Genomic DNA, 20,024 nt, shown 5'->3' with positions numbered 1-20,024 from the left:
GAGAAGGTGTTGAGTATCCAAAGCTTAATTAAGCAACATGAAGATGAGATTTCAGGTTATCCTGGGTGAAGATTATTGGAAGGGATAAAGAAGGAAACTGGAAACATGCTTCACTAGAGTGTATTTCTAAAAAATCCTTTTTGTACAGATGTCAAGAAGTAGTAGTAGTAGCAGTAGTTGTAGTAGTAGTAGTAGTAGTAGTTGTTAGTTGTTATTGTTGTTGTAACAGATTTACCAAATGCTTTCTATGTTGTCTAAACTAATTCTTGCAACTATAAGGCACATATTATCCCCACTTCACAAAAAAACAAGATTCAAGAAGTGTATCTAAATGTCACAGATTCACTTTATTACTACTAGATAAATTTGGAATTCACATTTCATCTTTCTCCAGCTCTAAGCTATGCCTAGCTAGTCTCAAAAAAACATAGTGAATCCAAATCCAGGATTTCTGATAAATACAGATGGTTTTGTACTTGTTTCTACAAGCAAACCAATACATGTTCTGCAGTAAACTTGTTCCTATATAAAACTAAGCAACTATAAATTAAATTATTTCCATTTTGTGAAAACATTCCTTAACTTGCAAAGACTATCAAAGGATATCAAAGGATACAGTTTTTTTTTAATTATAAACTATTAATGACCATGTGAAAACATCCTGAAACACTAAGAGAAATGCAAAATAAAATTTTAATATCTTCTCATACCTAGAAAACTGGTAAAGATGACAAACAGTGGGAGTCAATATCATAGGGGCTATGGAAGTCAGGTACTCTGAAATGCTAATGTTGATCTATTAATCCAACCACTCAAAAACAATTCGAAAGGAAAAGGGACATAAGTTACAATACCCTTTGAGCCAGTTGTATATTAAACACAGAACCCAAGTAGGTAAAAGTCACAAAGAAAGGTACAGTATTGCACAAAATATTCATAGCAGCAATTTTTGTTATAGCAAAGAATTGGAAATAAGGTGCCAAATAATAAGGAAATGACTATACCCTATGAAGGGAATGAATGAAATAGAAATGAAAACCATAAAGAATTTTAGAAAATAGGAAGACATGACTAAGGCGATGTTGAGTGAAATAAATGGAAATAGAGGAAAGCACAAAATGATGAAAAGTATGTAAATGAACACTGAAAGTAAGCCAAATACTGAGTATGTCTAAAAATTGGTCCCAAAGGGAACCTTTAGGTAAACCGATACAGATTGTGAAGTAAGGGAAGGGAAGGCTAAATTAAGGGAAATTCAGGAACAACTGGTATGAAAACAAACCAAAAAACCCAATGAGATATTTATTTATAACAAAAAGAATTACTACATTTTGGTCATGCTTTGTTCTAACATACTATTTCTTGTTTTATTTTCTGCATTTACCTTGACATACATGTGCTTATTTTTCCTGAGTCACCTTACTTCATAATCTGAATCAGTTTATTGACAAATGCTTCCATATCTCTGTATATTCATCATTTTCATTTCTTACATCACAGTATTGTACTATACATTCACTTAACGTATTTAGGTTAGTGATTCCCCAATCAATGGGCCTCTCTAGTTCATTTACAATCACAACAGGTGCTTTGATAAATATTTTAGAGTTTGGTCACTGACTACCTTGTGACACATGCATAGTAGTGAAATCTCTGGGTTAAAGGATAAGACCACATTAGACACTTTGTTTTCATTCCAAAATGATTTCCAGAATCACTGGACCAGCTGGACCAGTGATGCATTAACATACTCCTTTTTCTACAATCCCTCCAATACTGACTATCCCCATCTTTGATCATCTTTGTCAGTTCACTAGTCTGAGATAAAACCTTTGAGCTCTTTTGATTCAAATTTTTCTTTATTGTTAGTGATTTGAAGTATTTTCATCATATTACATTAACATTTGCAATAGTTTTTTGGAAAATGTTTGTTCAAATCGTTGACCATTTGTCAGCTGGGGAATGGCTTTGGATCTTCTAGTTGTTGATATGTCCAGGATCACAGAACTTTGTCGGACACATCTGATAACTAAGATTTTTTCCTCCATTCAACAACTTCCCTTTCTCATTCTAGTTGCAGTAACTTTGTGTAAAAGTTTTTCAATGTCATGTAATCAAAATTATATCTTATCTTTTTAGTCATCTCTACATCCCTTTAGTTAAGATTTTACTCCCTACATACAGCTATTAAAGATGTGATGTTTGTCTTCTAATGTTTTTATTGCATGATCTTCATTTTGAGTTAATTATGGAATATAGTATAAGATATTGGTTGAACCTAATTTTTGCCAGAGTGCCTTCTATAGAGTTTTCCCAGTTGTTAATATCAAAGAGGGAATAATTTCATAAGAAATTTATGCTTTGAGGTTTTAACATGGGAGTTATTAAGTTTAATTATTTCTAACTCTTCCTTGTCTAGTCTATTCCGTTGATTGCTACTTTATAATATAATTTGAAGTTTGGACATATTATTTGCCCTTCATTCCTATTTTTTCATTATTTCCCTTGGTATTCTAAAACTTTTAAATTTCTGAATGAGTTCTGTTACTATTTTATTGATTCTTTTTATAGTTGAATTGGTATGGCATTATTAACTTTCTAAGTATTGTCTTTTTATTATATTGGCATAGTTGAGTCACAAACATGGATTATTTCCAACTATTTAAGTTGTTCTTTATTTCTTTAAGGAGTCCTGTGTAAATTTTATCAATATAGGTACTGACTGTGCTTTCATAGACTAAACAGATACATTATGCCACAAATTTATTAGTCTAAATTCTCTATTTTTCTGGGTTTACAAGACCAGCATCTTAAGACTCCTATTATTTTGCTACTGTGCCCGTTCAAATTAAAATAGTTCTAATTTCCTTACAGATCAATTTTGAATGCAAATTACTCTGCCAATGAAGTGGAAACCTGTTTCTGCTTTATTCACCCAATTGTCTTTCAAGCTAGTACCCTATACCTATGTTCCAGATAGATCGTTGCAATGCTTCCTAAGAAAATTAAGTTCATTCTGGCTTTTGTTCATACTGTCCTTCTGCCTAGAATGCCCTCTACCAAGCTCCAATTACCAATCTTTCAAAGTGCTAACTCTTCCATAAAGCCTTCTCCAATAAACTCCAGCCAACAATGACCTCATTCGTACCTACTAGTCCCACTTTTCTTTTGTATGAGTGATCTCAAATAGATTTGCATATTTGTTTTCCCTTTATAGCATTTCCCCTACAGCAATACCTATATCTTTGTTTCCTTTCACAAAGACTTGTTAATTTAATTACATATTCATCTGAGCAAAGGGGGCTAAAACAAAAACCAAAAGCTGACAGCTAAGTTTGACAACTCTGGCCTATATTATATTTATGACATTTCATTCTGCTTAACACTATTGTACTCTATGTTGTACTTCTCTAATTTTTTCATATACACACATGTGTGTACATAAACATATGTTATACTTTACTATTTCAAGGGCTCATTATTCACGTCCATATCCAGCTTCACATTCCATTATCCAATCCAGTATTTATTACAGTGTTTGGCACACAGTAGGCAGTACTTATCAACCACTCTTTTTTTGTGCCATCTTCCATGCCACAGCAATCTTCAAACCCCTTAGACCTCCAGAGACCGTGCCCTGGAGGAATTAATCTTCTCAGATTTGGAGCTCCCAACTTAGACCTACCTGGTCTGTCCTGATTAGCAAACCCAAAAAGCCATATATGTAGCCACTCTCAGATCACATCTCATCCAATCACCTACCCTAGGCATCATGCAATACACACACCTACATACATGCATGCACACAAATATACACACACACACACCCCATTATCATACCACACTCCTCTCTCCACCTTTTGCTCTAGGAATACTAATCAAATCAGTACGACCAATGCTTCTGGAAAGAGCACGTTAATCTTCTGCTGTATACCTTCATGAATCATCCCCTGTGACTTCCCAGACCAAAACACCCTTCCCTTCACCATTCCCTCATATGCATATTCTCCTTCCACTTGTACTGCCTGGTCCTTAGAATAATGTATTTCATTCATTCATTCATGATTTCAACAATGTAGGTTCTCTTCCTTTACTGATGCAGATTATAATCCCTCAGTGATTTGAGTAGTTGGAAAAAAAAATGCTTCAATTCAAAGCCCTCAATTCTCACTTCTGGTGATGAGGTTTCCCCAAACATAAGTAGGATGATCCTCAGAAGAGGGATATTCAACCCATAATTGAAATCATTGCAGCTTTCATCTGTTACACTTCTTTAATACAACCATAGAAGGACCAGGGATCACCATCATGCCAGAATGAGACATACAGAACAGGACTTTAGTGGATTAAAATTCCTTCTCCCAAAAGATTAGAAGCTCCTAAATGACAAAGACCACATCATATTTTTCTTTTGGATATACCTCACAGGAAGTGGCATAAAGTTGTGGCATTTCCCACATTAATTTGGGCAAAATGCTTTGGGGATTTAAATATACAGCCAAAGAAACATAAAGGTTACCATGAGTCAACAGAAATGGAACACTCGCCAAGATAACACGGAGTACAGAAATTTTTAGGCACATTCAAACAAATTATATCTCTTTTCATAATAAAAACTATTTCCAAAATGATATAAATAAGATGCTCATTTAACCATTTAAAAGGAAAAACAACACAAGAATCAAAAAGTATATGGACCCCTATTCACATCACACAAAACATGGAACAATTTGAAAAATGCTTTGTTAATTAAATCAGTTCTTTGTAGAATCTGACTTGAGTCTCTTCTTGTCTCAAATGCTCTCTCTCGCTCTCTCTCTCTCCTTCTCCTTCTCTCTCCTCTTTCTCTCTCTCTCCCTCTCCTCTATCTCCCTCTCACACACACTCACACACACACACACACACACACACACACACTTCCTAGTAAATATTTTATATAAACAGAATAATATCAAAAAGTGGAATTATATACCCAGAAAGCAAAGAAGCCATTGACTGCAGAAAAACAATATTACTAATGATATCTGAAGTCATTAGTGACAGTGAATAGATGGAAATTAATCTCATTATGAAACTCACCAAGTAACATATAAAGTCATTTCCTCATTTTATTCAGTTTCCCTGAGGCTCGAGTTCCACAAAATAGAGCACTCCAATAATTCTCAGTCTTGGCTTCCTGCTGTGATGGCAGCTCTATCTTATGCTATATCTAAAATTCATAGTTTGCTTCAACAAGAATAATGATAAACTTACTTAGGCTGTTGTTGTTCAATCATTTCCAACTCTTTGTGACCCTATTTTGCAAAGATACTACAGTGATTTGCCATTTCCTTCTCTAGTTCATTTTACAGATGAGGAAACTGAGGCAAACAGGGTTAAGTGACTTTTCCAGGATCACACAGCTATTAATTAAATTTCTGAGACTAGATATGAACTCAGGTCTTTCTGATTCCAGACCCAGCGCTCTATCCACCAAGCCACCTAGGTGCCCTTCTAATTCACTAATAGCTAGCTAACATTAATAGGGTGTTAAAAGTTTGCAAAATGCTTTATAAACATTTTCATCATTTTATCCTCACAACAATTAGAAAATGGAGGTAAAATCCCCATTTTACAAATTTAATACTACAATCTTAAAGCCAAAATGGTGTGAGTATTTGAACAGGATATACTCTTTTTCCAAACTACTTTCCTTGCTTTATATACCATGAAAACAAATATAATTCAGGCAGATTAAACGCTAAAATGCAAAGTAGCTAAGCATACATACAAACAAATCTTTTATCAAGACAGTTTAACTTCCGCTCTTAAGAACTGAAAATGCAAATAAATTAGAAAAAAAAAGTCAATAACATTTAAACAGATCAGAAAACCCAAGTCAAAGTATTATATAAGGGGGTGGCTAGGTGGTACAGTGAATAGAGCACTGGCCCTGGAGTCAGGGGAACCTGAGTTCAGGTCTGGCCTCAGACACTTATACTTACTAGCCATGTGACCTTGGGCAAGTCACTTAACCCCAACTGCCCTGCATTTCCCCCTCCAAAAAGCAAAAGAAAAACAAACAAAAAAAAAACAACAAAGTATTATATAAGAAAAAAAAATTCAAATCATACAAAATAATAGGTTGTTGAATCTTTAAAAAAAACTGAAACCAACTATTAGCTTTAATTGGAACTAATTACAATTCTATGCATTCTGTGCTCTGAAAGTATGGGTGTTTCATTAGCTGAACAATATAAAATGAACACTGTGCCATTCTAGGCTAGTGCTTATCAATTTCAGATTTTAAGATGCTCCACTGCTTCAAAGTGCATTAATTTTCTAAGTCTACCTAGCTCTGAAATTTCTCCTTGAGGGATAATCTTATAGCTTTGTCCTAAAGCTCAGAAGATTAATTGTTCATGGTGAAAATGCTAACTTATCCCTCTCTCTGGCCTGCTGAATGTGACTTTGTACCAAACCAGCTCATTAGGACTTTGTAGAAGGCAAAAAAAAGAAAGAGGGAACAAAAGAAGGAAAGGAGGAAAGGAAAAAAGGAGGAAAGAAAGGAGGGAAGGAGGGAAGGAAGGAGGGAAGGAGGAAAGGAGGGAAGGAGGGAAGGAAGGAAGGAAGGAAGGAAGGAAGGAAGGAAGGAAGGAAGGAAGGAAGGAAGGAAGGAAGGAAGGAAGGAAGGAAAGAAGGAAGGAAAACTGTATTTGTTGTGCCATCCAGCAAATAGCAGAATACTATACCCCTACTTTCTTAGTGCACGTAAGGGTCTCTTTCTACCATGCTTGCTGCTTTACCTCTAGGTCACAGCTGTATTCTGTGCCATCAAGGAGCATCACTTTACATGGCACTGTTTTTATCTTCTTGGAAGCTTTCTGGCCCGCCTTCTCTGTCTTGAGCTCAGTTGTCTGAACTTCCTTTGTCTCCCTTTTAGCTGCTTCTCCTTGTTTGTCTTCCCGGATTCCTTCCACCTTTGCCACTTCTATCTCTTTACTATCTTCTTTAGCAGGCTGTTAAGAAATCAATAGAATAAATCATTATTATACAACAAGGCTAACCAACTTCCCAAACACAACCATTTTGATGAATTTAATTATGTCTAAACCAGGGGTTCTTAACCTCGGGTACGTTTTTTTATTATTTTAATACTTTGATAACTGTATTTCAATATAATTGGTTTCCTTTCAATTCCTATGTATTTTATTTTATGGCCTTTAGAAATATTATCCTTTGAAAGGGTCCTTGGGCTTCACCAGACTGCCAAAGGGGTCCATGACATAAATAAGGTTAAGAACCACTACACCACAAGATGGTTTCAGAAAAACTTGGGAACACTTATGTGAACTGATATAGCATGACTTGATCAAAACCAGGAGAATATTGTAAACAATAACAGCAACATTGTATAACTATCAACTGCAAATGACTTAGCTATTCTCAACAATATAATGATCCAAAGGACTCATAATGAAAAACGCTATCTACGTCCAGAGAAAAAACTCATGGAATCTGAATGCAAATCAAAGCATATTTTAACTTAATTTTTCTTGTTTTGTTTTGGTTTGTATTTTCTTTCTTAAGATGGTGAAGAAAACATCATAAGATGTTTTGTATAACTGCACATGTCAATCTATATCAAATTGCTTGCCTTCTGAAGAAAGGGGCAGAGGAAAAAGGGAAAGAATGTGGAACTCAATTTTTTAAATGTGTAAAATTGTTTTATATGTAATTGAGGAAAAAAAGAAAATACAGAAAAAGAAAAAAAGAAGCAATGCTCTAAGCTAACCATAAGTAATTGCTAACACTGTAAATAATGCGCCATTTTGAAATCTCCATTATACTTCATACAGAATGTAGATTTCAACATTCCTTTGGGAAAACAGCAATGAAATACAGAGACTGTCCCCCAAATCTTAAGATTGTTATCTATCAGCTAACTCTTATCAACAATTTTGGCATTAAAGAATAAAGATCTAAAGTCGCTACAATGCAAACTATACTGATGATTAAAAATTAATCATTCAAATCACAAGAAAGACAATTTACACAGCCAAAATCTTTGAGTACTACTGCCCAAAAATTGACAAAGTGATAGAGAGGGATTTCTGAGTTTTACTTTCAAAGTATCATAAATCTAGCATCAGAAGGGGCCTCAACGGCCATCTATTCAAACCTTTTCATATTATAGATAGAAGATGAGCAAACTAAGGCCCAGAAAGTTTAAGTGAATTGTCCAAGGTGACAAAAGTAGTAAGTGACTGAGGTTAAGATTTGAACCCAGGTGTCCTGACTTCAGAGCCAATGAATGCCCCTTCTTCTGTACCATGCTGTCTTCTGCCTTTTATTCACATGAACATCTAAATTAAACTAAGGGGAAGCAGGTTCATATTGATCCCAACTTATAACTTATTTTAAAAGTTACCTTAATTTAAAAATTACCACTGAGTGGTACAGGTAAAGGAGGGACACCCTCAGTCGACCAACCAGATGATGACAGGAGTTAAGAGCTAGAATGAACCTTTGAGACAAGTATCTTGTTTGATCTAATCCAATCCCACTCATTTTTACAGGTGAGGAAACTGAGGGTGAGAGGGGAAAAAACAATGTGCCCAAGGGCACAACAAGGTTCTGCCACTAGCTGTGTAAATCTAGTTAAGCCAAGTTCCTCTTCTAGATAGCAGTTCCCTTCATATGCAGAATACGGCAATTAAACTGGATAATTTCTAAGCTTCTTATATCCTATAATCCTGTTCTTAAGGGTCTCCAGGTAGAGACCAGTTCCTAAAGTATTGTGGATGCTCTTGATCAGACTAGAGGAATTGAGTGTTTAAAGACTGACAAGTACTTTTTATTTCTCAGCCTGCATCACCAAGCTGTCCCTTTACTTGTTCCAAATCATCATTTTAAACATACCTGTGTCTCAGCACTACTGACTGAATGTTTTTCATCCTTATCATCGCCTCTGACATCCTGCCGTTTTCTCTCTTCCGTGTCACCCCTGACCACACTCCCTTCTTCTGGAAGGGATACATCTTTTTCTCCTACGGGCTCTTCCACAACAGCCTCAGTGGGCTCTTTCCTTTCGACTCCATCTTTGGCCTCCACCAGGTTATAGGACTTCTGTTTCTTAAGCCATGGGGGTATGAAGCGAGAGATACCCCGGCTCTCTGAGGAATCCTTCTCCTTCTTCTGACTCCGGGGGCTGCTTTTGCTAACAGTGGCAGTGGAGGACGCTGGACTCTTTTCCTCCTCGGGTTCCGAGGATGGATTCTGCTGACTTTCTGATGCTTCTTCATCAGGTTTCTCCTGGGCGGCATCTGATCCTATCTGCTCAGCCTGCTTGTTTACTTCAGACTCAGAACCGACTTCAGTAGTCATGGTCACCGTGGATGCTAAAGAAAATCAAAGCGCAAGTGTTAACTTTTGCATTTGCTCTCAACATTAACCAAAGGGAAATGGGCATGCAGCAGACAGGTAGGGGAGAGCATTAACTGGTTATCCTCCCTCAAAAAAAGGAACAAGAACAGAGGAAAGCAACTCTGAGGTTTGAAACACATGAACTAGAGGTACAAAAGCATCAGAATCTCTAGTGAAGAGCATTTAGTTTAGGGTCTTCTTAAAGCTTAACATAGTGCTAGAACACAGTAGGTGCTTAATAAATATTTATTGACTGATTGTTTAGTTTGTGTTGATACTAAGATTTGTAGAGGGAACCTCTCATTGAGGAAATCCTCTTGACCATGGCAGATTGGGTTTCTGATACTTAAAATCTTAGATGGTAACCCAGGGCACTGAGGTTAAGTGAGGTTAAGTCCAGGGTCACATGACCCTGTAGATCTAAACTACAGACATTCAGGGATGTAAATTACAGATAATTCAGGGAGAAACTTCCCTGTATTTCACTGCCCCTTTCCCTGAGGAATGTTTAAATCTACATTCAGGAAAATGATAATGGAGATTTTTAAAATAATGTATTATTTACAGTGATAGCAATTACTTATGGTAACTTAGACCATGGTTTTTAACCTTGCTTATGTCACAGAACCCTCTGGCATCATGGTGAAGTCCAAGGACCGTTCTCAGGATGCTTTTTTCAATGCATAAAATTAAATGTGTTAGAACAAGCATTTGAACTGAGGTGTTATTAACTCTGAGGCAGGCTGGCTTTCTACCCACCAAGTCATGCTTCCTCTAAGCATCTTCTATATGAACATAAATTAATTTCCAAATGCTAATGGGACAGTTAGTGGCACACTGAATAGAATTCTGGGCCCAAAGTGAGGAATACCTTAGTTCAAATCTGGTCTCAGACACTAGCTATGTGACCTTGAGCAAGTCCTTTAACCTCTAATTGCCTCACTTCCCCTCATCTATAAAACAGAGCTAATAATAGCACCCACTTCCAAGAGTTCTTTTGTAGATCAAGTAAGAAATTAATTGTAAAATGCTTAGCACAGTGTATTTTATTAGTTGTTATTGTTATAGAAAACTAAGAATTTCTTTCATCCCATATCCACCACAAATAATAACTATAATAGAACTCTTATAAGACAATGGTGTTCTGCATTTATAAAGAAATTAGAATTGTGTTCTAGTCTTCTCTGTAAAATAATTTGGAATTTCTGCTGGTGATATTACAAGTATTACAAGACATTATAAGACTTTTTAATTTTACAATCTGTCATTTTATGCAAAACTCAAATCCTCCAAATATATAAAATATTATAAAACACACATATTATCTTATATCATACACATGCATATGTGTGCACATATATATAGTATGTGCATAGGTGTGCATGTTGTCATCCTCTTTAGAACACCAACTCCTTGAGGGGCAAAGACTATGTTTTTGCCTTTCTTTGTATGCCTGGCACTTACTAGCACATGACATCCAGTTAATAAATGTTTGTTGACTTGCTTAATGGTGAGAAAACTATAAAATCAGAAATTTTCTCTCTTTTACATCAAATTACAAAATCCATTCCTGAACATCCTTCCTTCTATTCCAACTTACAACGATTCTAGAAACATCAAAATACAATCAAAGTCCCTCCATCGATTACCACTAACTCCTCAAACCCTTCATTTTATTTTTTGGAGAGGTTCTGAATTGTATACTAATACAATAGACTCCACTCAAGGTTGAGATTAGGTATCTATTGTCTGAAGCTAATTATCTCAAGGTTAAGCAAGTAATTCCAAGGAAATTACAGTGAAAGGACATTAGAACTGAAAGGGGTCTTGAGGGTTAGACTCTTACCTCACTTTTACAGATGAAGCAATTTTGGTCTACAGGGAGTGACTGGCCCCAGATTACAAAATTAATTTAGCGGCAGAGCCAGGATCAGAATCCAGATCTAACTCCCAAGTCCTATTATAAATTTTGCCTTACTGTAAAATACCAACAGGCATCATATCACATTGCTTTAGTTGGAGCTTAAAACTTTTCAAATCAAAGTAGTATCAAATCTAAATATTCAACAATGTTCCACATTTACTTGATAACCAACAACCCCTCTACTTAAGTTCATTTATGAGATTTAGGTCTCTAAAAAAGGGCTAAAGCTGACAATTTGCCAAAATATTTTAACAGCAGTAAAACACTGTCCTCAAGTTTCTTACTGCTATTTTAACTATATGCAGATGTCATTTGCTTTTAGAGTTTAGAATAGCATAAAATCTTTTCTGGCCTAGGAAGTATCAGATATTTGTTGACCTCCCACTGTGAACTGTGAAGTTATTTAACTCAATGAAGGTTCTATTATGAATTAGTTTATCACCCAGCAAAATAACCTACACAGGTATTTTACCTTTCTTAGGGGCACTTAGGTGGTACATCAGATTGAGAGCTGAACCAAGAGTCAAAAAGACCTAAATTGAAACCCAGCATTAGACATACTAGTGCTGGGACTTTGGGCAAGTGACTTAACTTCTGTCTACCTCAGTCTCCTCAACCGTAAAATAAGAATAATATTTTAGCACCTATCTTACAGGGTGGTTGTGATGATCTAAGGAGATGATATCTGTAAAGCACTTAGCACAGTGCGGGGCACATGGTAGGCATTTAATAAATGTTTGTCTCCTCTATTCATTCTTAAAGAAGGCCAGTGCCACTCTGACCTATGAAATACAGAGGAGCAAAAAGGTAGATTATAATCTAACATAATAGTGACAAAGAAAAAGATTAGTTTTTCATATTATGATCACATTACAAGAAAAAAAATCATGTGAAGAGATCTTATTCAGTCTTAGCATTAATGAGCTAATGGATTGGGGATCTAGAACTAGTTGGTCCAGATATCAATTAAAAAAAAAAAAGTCATTACCAAGTAGCTCTGTTTCATTAGAAAGTAAAGTTGTACAAAAAAACTTCAGTTAAATTCATTTTCAAATCACTACCAAATGTTTATAAATCAATGACCCAATTAAATAGAAACATACAAAAATGAAAAAAAAATTGTCATTTTAAGTAATTTTCACCTCAACTGTTAAATATAATTCTATTAATGATAGGGAGCAAATTCTTAAGGCAGTTAAAAAGGTCAAAGCTAAGTAACTGTCTTCATGGGTCTTACAATGCCACATAATAAAGATTACATAATAATTATTTTGTTGATAGGATACCTTTTTGCATAGGATTTTTAAATTGTTAATTACGTTTTTCTTAAGAAACCATCATTCTGTACAATTGCAATACAATTGCTTCACCTGGGACTACAGAATCCTACCATTTTAAAGGATCTTGGCAATCATCTCATCCATCACCCCCTCTCCCCCTTACATTTAAGAATACTGAAGCCTAGATAATTAAGTGAACCATCCAAAGTATGAATAGTCAGGCTGAGAAGAGAAATTGTATCGTCACATTTCTACTAATTTTACTTCCCTCCCCCACTAATCTCTAATTACTTTTCTTTAAAATCTATTATTTGTACAGTTATATGTTAAGTAAAATATCTCTTGTGTTTCCATTTGCCTTATAATCATCAGCTAAAAAGAAGATTGGAGATTAACAGCAAGCTCATTAGGAGATCATGTGGTTTCAACACAATCAGCACGTTAGCACGCTTCATCTGTGCTTATAAAAGTTTTCATTATTGTAACAGTACCATGAGAAAAAGCATGCATCACTTAACCTTCAGTCATGCAGAAGTTTCCATTAATAAAATAACAGTACTGGTTAGGTGGGCAGCTTTGTAATAGGAAACCATTCTTTTTCAAAAGAGAGGTTAGTTACCGACTGATCAACTTCACTATGTCCATATACTAATTAGTTTTGTTGGGGAGGGGGTGTAAATCAGCCACTGATAAAAATCAGAATGTTAATACATCCACATTCACCCCCCCAAAAAAAAACAACGATGTATTAAAATATTTCTAACCAGGAATTCCCGTTTGGGAGAAGAGGAAAAACCTGTGAATTTCTAGAAGTCTTGAACTCAGCAAAGGTGAGGTGAGGATAGGAGTGGACAGGGGGTAGGTTATTTATAAAGTCCCTGTATGGGGAAAGGACTCAGGGGCTCCATTTTATGTAATAATCCTAGTAAACCATGAACATTTGGGCAGAGAATCTTAGATTTGGAAGGGATACTACAAACAATGAAAAATAGCTCCCACTTTTTACAGGCCCAAATTGGTTTCTCAATGAATTCAATCCCAATGATCAACTACAAGAATGGTCTCCCTCCTTTTACTTCCTATATTACTCTAGAATTTTTCTGCATGTATATAATTTACCTTCTCATTCAGTTATTTTCATACTTATTTTTTCTGTGTTCTGCCTCTCCAAGGTGGGCAGAGCTCTCAAAGGGCAGGAACTGTGTTACTTCATTTTTTCATACCTACTTAGAGGAATCAATCTATCAATCTCTGACCCCATTTGGGGCACATGGAGGTCCACAGCAATGGCTAACAGCTGGGCTCAACCTCTTCCTTGCTGCCTCCACAGGGCAGCCCTCAACCTTCTTGATAAGGCACCGTCCCTGTTTCCCTCCCTATCTGGGCAAGGAGCTCCCATCCCTACCCCTGCAAGGAGGAAAACTAGAATATCCTCTCCAATCTGACCAGTAGGCCCCCTTTCCCAATCAATGGTAGTGAGCTGTTGCTGTAGGACAGATATCCTGATATACCCCCCAAGAATTTACTAAGACTTCTGGATCTATCTGCCCTATTACAAATCTCTGTCCTCCATGTATGTCTTCCTCAATTAGGGAACATATATTCATTGAGAACAGGGGCTGTGTTCTTTTTCATATCCATCCCCAGGACAGTGCTTGGCATATAATAAGAACTTAATAAATTCATTCATTCATCAATCAACAAACATTCTTTATTAAGAATGTGCTATATGCAGGGGCACTGTATTGAGCTCTAGGAATATAAACACAACAAAACAATCCTCTACTGGGAAGGCGATCACATTCTAATAAGAGACAACAAGGACACACATAAGTATATAGAGAATAAATATAAATGAATGCAAAGTAATTAAATACAAGGCAGTTTGGGAGGGAGGACACTGGGCAGCTGGGGAGGGGTGATAGATAAGGAAAGGATTTGTACAGAACAACAGTTCCCCAACTTTTTGGTCCCTTTATACTCTTAAAGTTACTGAGAACCCCAAAGAGTTTTTGTTTATGTGGACTTTATCTATTGGTATTTACAATATTATAAATTAAAACTTAAACTTATTAAATATTTTGTGTTAACTCATTTTTAAATTAAGTACGTTATAGAAAATATACATTTTAATGAAAGTATACTTTCAAAAACAAAAATTTGGTGAGAATATTGTTTTACATATTTTTTGCAAATCTCTTTAATATATAACTTAAAGGCAGCTGGATTCTCATATTTACTTCCACATCCATCTGTTGAGATATGTTGTTTTCATATAAATATATAAAGAAAATCCAGCCTCACACAAATGTATACTGTAGTTGGAAAAGGGAGGGATATTTTAACAAGCAGATGTCAGTATTATTAAGAAAAATAATCTTGACTTTGTGGGTCCCTTAAAAGGGCCTTTCAGTCCATGGAGTACTTACTACCCTTTTGAGAACCAATAATGTAGAAGGTGGTGCTTGAGCTGTTCCTTGAAAGAAGATATTCTACAAAGTGGAAGATAAGAAAGGGCTGTATCCCAGGCATAGGAGGCTGGTCAGTGCAAAGAATGCATTTTTCAAAAGTTTGTAAAATTGAATTTAATGACTTGTCTAAGGTTATACAGCTGGTTAGTAGCAGAACAGGGATGAGAACTCAGGTCTCCTGATTCTCAGTCCAGTCCTCTTTACACCATCATTTAATTAATTATCTGTCTTTAAAAAGGGGCAGGGTAAAATGACAGCAACCCTCAAATTTAGAGATCTGCCCCATACAGGCTTTAAGATGGAATGATTGACATAGCCCACAAAACCTTGTCATTCTGCTATGTGGAGGGGGAAGAAGAAAGGAAGAAGAGAATACCTGCTAAATGCCAGACACTGTGCCAAGCACTTTACATATATTATCTCATCTGAGCCTTGATAACCCTGGGAAAGCAGGCGCTATTATTACTTCTGTTTAACAGATGAGGGAAGTGAGGCAAACAGAGATTAACACTGACTTGCCCAGGCTGACACAAGTATTAAGTGTCTGAAAGTGGATGTATCTGATTCCATGTCCAGCCACCTATCCACCTACAACATCCAATATATCAAGAAAACTGGTGTAAAGTCTTCAAGCTTCCTACAGAGCCTCCACTCTGCTCAGCTTGATTTGTATGGAACATATTGTTATTTTGCTTAAAGTCAAATTTCCATAGAACTAATTACTGATGTGAGATGGGGCCTGCCTTAGAGAAACAAATCCTCTAACGGTCAGTGGATATAGGCTTAAAGGCTATTAAAAAAAAAATGTCAATGCTGTTCCCAAAGTGCCCTCCCAAGGGCATATCTAACTTCATGTACATGTTACCTCTAAGGTTCTGTTCTACTCTAATATAATTAACATAATAACTAAGTTCTGTTGTGAAGGAGAAGAGCAGGTTGAATTAAGGAATAGTAGCATATCTTTAGTCAGTTCTGATTATCCAACAGATGTTGCAACAGAATCACTTAAAATCTATTGATTTAATTAAACAGAAAAGATAATGTCACCAAGTTAACAAGCATGCATTAAGGGTCTACTATGAGCCAGGTATCACACTGCACTGGGGATACGAACTCAGGTAACTCTAAACCCACAAACCAGAGTCCCTGTTCTTACATTTTGATTTCTGTGCATCCTAAAAATGAGGCTTCTAAACCCAAACCCACAAACCAAGCAAGATGTAAAAAAAAAAAAAGTAGTAAAACAAAAAGCCTAGTGCAAGAAATAATTCTGGTCTATCTTTGAAAGAATTTGTTAGCAACTGGATGAAGAACAAGGGATTTCTGAGAAGGAAGAAGGCATAAAGAAGACAGACAATTTCCCAATTCTCCCCAAGTCAATTATTTATAGTTATATCTTCATTATTTTTTATGAAATATTGTGACGAGCCCAGAAATTAGAGACTCCCCACTCCAAATGGATCTGGGAGGCTTACCAATGTAGAATATCAGGGTAGCTAGCCTACATTTAAGCAGTGTGTGTACATCTGTGTGCATGTGTGTATTTGTGTGTTTATATGCATATACATATGTGTGTATGTGCATAGATATCGTTCCAATATACAAACTGACATTAATGCATCAATTAATATCAAACAGCCTAGGAGAAGCTAGGCGACACAGTAGACAGAGCACTAGGCCTGGAGTCAGGAAGACCTGAGTTCAAATATGTCCTCAGATACTTGCTAGCTGTGTAACTTGAGCAGATCACGCTGTTTGCCTCAGTTTCCTCCTCTGTAAAATGAGGATAATAACAGGACCTAACTCCCATGTGGTTGTTAAGGATCCAATGAGATAATAATTGTAAAGCACTAATGCCTGGCACATAGTAGGTACTACATAAATGTTAATTATTATTATTGTGGTGGTGGTGGTGGTTGCCATTGAGCCACTCATAGTTAATTGATAAATGAGGATATTTCCAAAATATTTTAGTAGTTTCTACTCCATCTAACTTTATATAGTTATTATATCTTTTAAAAATAGGAAAACTGGATCAAGATACTGGTTCTATAAAAGTTATCTTTCTCTTGCCTGTTCAGTCATTTCAGTTGTGTCCTACTCTCCATGATCCATTTGGGATTCTCTTGGCAAAAGATACTCGAGTAGTATGCCGTTTCTTTCTCCATCTCATTTTATACATGAGGAAACTGAGGCTAACATGGTTAAGTGACTTGCCCAGGGCCACACAACTAGTAAATGTCTGAGGCCAGATCTGAATTCAGGGAGAAGAGTGCTCCTGACCCCTGCCCAGTATTCTAGCCACTGAGGAATTATCTTTCTAGAAAAATACTGAATTTATACCACTTCAGTTTTTAAAAATTATTCCAACATACTTTTCACATTTATTTTGTAAGTCACACTTTAGTGACAAATAGAAATCCAAAGAGGATAAAATTAACTTTAAAGCATAGTTATATTAGTTTCTATGCATAATCTGTATAAAGTAATAAAAAAGAACCCATAAGCATAATGAAGGTTATGGGGGAAACTCACACGTAATCATTAGTCATCACCTGGCTATATGCCCATGCACACCTGTCTTTAAATACCAAGGTCTTGAAAACTTGTCATTTTTTCCACACATTCAGGTTTTCTGAGTTGAAAGAGAAAAATCTAACACCTCCAGTTAATGTTCATTAGAAGAACTATAAATTCTACATCCCAACATCTCAAAAAAAAAAAAACTATTCAATGTTCACCCATGTAAGGGGGTCCTTTTCTTCCCATTTAGAGTGGAGTACTTATTTTCAAGGGGACCTAATTTAAGATATATCAATTAAGCATCATACTTGCTTTAAAAAAAAAGATTTGCATGCTGTATCAAATATGATGACCAGAAAACAGAACTATATCAAGCAAAGTACCACAGGTTCCTATCTGGCTGTATCATGAAGAAACACTTCATCACATGTGAACCAGAGGTATCAGGCAAGCAGCAAGCACTCCAATCATGGACATTGTTACTGAATGGTAATGCTGTGTACAACAAACTATAGGATGTAAGCTTCCTGACAGCAAATATTCTCCATTTTTCTTTATATGGTCATTGCCTACTACTGCCTAACACATAATAAGCATTTTATACTTGTTAACCAGCACATCTTGCTTCTTCTCACTTTGGCAATGAGAAATACCACATATGTGAATAAAGGTAATGAAGACTCCAAGTGTACTTTTTTTAAGTTTAATATTTTATTTTTCCCCAATTACATGTAAAAATAATTTTAACATTCTTTTTTTTTTCAAATTTTGAGTACCAAATTCTCTCCCTCCCATCCCCCTCCTCAGTGCAAAGGCAAGCAATTTGACATAGGTTACACATGTGTACTCATGCAAAACACATTTCCTTGTAAATCCATATGTATATTGCTACATAATTTAATAACAATAGCTAAATATTTCACCAGAATGGTTAATAGACAAACTATTTCCTCACCCTCAGTTCCATTTTCAAGGCCATTGTAACATTTGTGAGCCAGATGGTCACAGTGAGCGTGCCAATGTTCACTCAGCCATAGATCAGAGTAAAGTCAACTAGTCTCCACAGGCATTGATTGACACTGTGGTTTTGTATATCATGCTCACCATGTTCAGAGTAGTTAACATTTACTAACATTCAACAAGAAATGTAGATGCTATGTGAGGGCAAGAACCCTGCATTGCCTACACTTTTATCTCCCCTAACAGAAGCTGCTTAAATAAAATGTTTGCAAAATGTTAAATAATACCATTAGTCTGCTATCTGATTTCCATATAGCCTTATTCACTGTGTCACTCCAACCCTCAGACTGAATTCAAGTACATGATTTGGGATTTAACTGTCAATATGATCCTAGATTTAAAAGTTTCTCCAAGTTAAATGCTTTTTTTAATGATATATTTCTGACTCAAGGTTATCTCGGTGTGGAAATAAGTACTTTCTTTATGTGAACAGTTATAAGAAACATTCCATCAGTCAACCAATACAGTAGAATTTACAAAGACTGTAGCCATGGCCAATCACAACTGGTATGATAAGAATATTGAAAACAATTTTAATTCAATTGAATTTAACAACTATTCATGGATTGCATTATTGCCAGACACTATGCTAAGCACTGGGAATACAGGACCTAACTTCAAAAAAATTCAATTCTATGAGTGGGGACAATAAGAATATATAGCATATCTAAAATATCTCAAATTAAATATGAGGAATCCCCTGGTAGCTGTAGAAATAAAAAAAGATCACATAAAGCAGGAAACTAGGGATTCTAAGAGGAAAAGATAAGGATGGGTTGAAAGCCTGGAGATGATAGATGGAATGTTGTTTGGGACGAACAGCAAATGGCTATTTAGACCATAGAGTATATAAAAGGAATAATGTATATAAAGAGTCCCGGTCCTCCAGTGACATATTCTCCTGGAAAGAAAGAATATGTTAATAGAAAATTAAGAACAAAATATGCCCCATGAATAACTGAAATGTTACTTCCATACCCTACCACATAGTTTTGGGGGCAAGGATGAGCCCCCAGAATGAACCTGACAATCTATTTCAATTCAGTCACAGTCATTAAGTAAGAAAGGTATGAAATGAAAGTGAATTCCTACTATATGATGATTTAAGACTATCTCTACCTCCTCAAGGAAATGGATTTCTGTCAGACTATAAATGAAAAAGTTTCATGAAAAATAACCTGACAATACCCTACCCCACCATCAACTGGGAGAGACAGAATCAGTGGGGTTCTGCAGCGGAATGAAGTGTAGCAAGTCTGTTGTAGAATGAGAGATGAGAAAATTAGACAGCCCTGCCCTCAAGGAGAGATTTCATTTTTCCTTAGTGTCTCCAGTATGCTAAAAATTCTTGGCGCTCTCTCTCTCTCTTTCTCTCTCTCTCTCTCTCTCTCTCTCTCTCTC

The 20,024-nt window shown here is 35.9% G+C and overlaps 1 protein-coding gene across 1 annotated transcript in view; it reads right to left on the bottom strand.

Moving 5' to 3' along the window:
- EPB41L2 (erythrocyte membrane protein band 4.1 like 2) overlaps positions 1–20,024 on the bottom strand; it is a 280,886-nt gene that overhangs the window by 149,476 nt on the left and 111,386 nt on the right. Inside the window, exons 2-3 of the mRNA XM_069077330.1 lie at positions 8,902–9,380; positions 6,786–6,998 (exon numbers count right to left, since the gene is read on the bottom strand). Of these exons, the coding sequence (XP_068933431.1) occupies positions 6,786–6,998; positions 8,902–9,366 (678 nt within the window). The 5' untranslated portion in view covers positions 9,367–9,380. The remainder of the gene's footprint in view (positions 1–6,785; positions 6,999–8,901; positions 9,381–20,024) is intronic.

Source organism: Petaurus breviceps, unplaced genomic scaffold, assembly GCF_028583685.1.
Source record: "Petaurus breviceps papuanus isolate PSGF00001 unplaced genomic scaffold, PetGlider_PUasm1.0 90977, whole genome shotgun sequence".
Taxonomy (NCBI): Eukaryota; Metazoa; Chordata; class Mammalia; order Diprotodontia; family Petauridae; genus Petaurus; species Petaurus breviceps.
The sequence above is the reverse complement of the archived record's forward strand: the minus strand, read 5'-3'. Positions and strand labels throughout refer to the sequence as shown.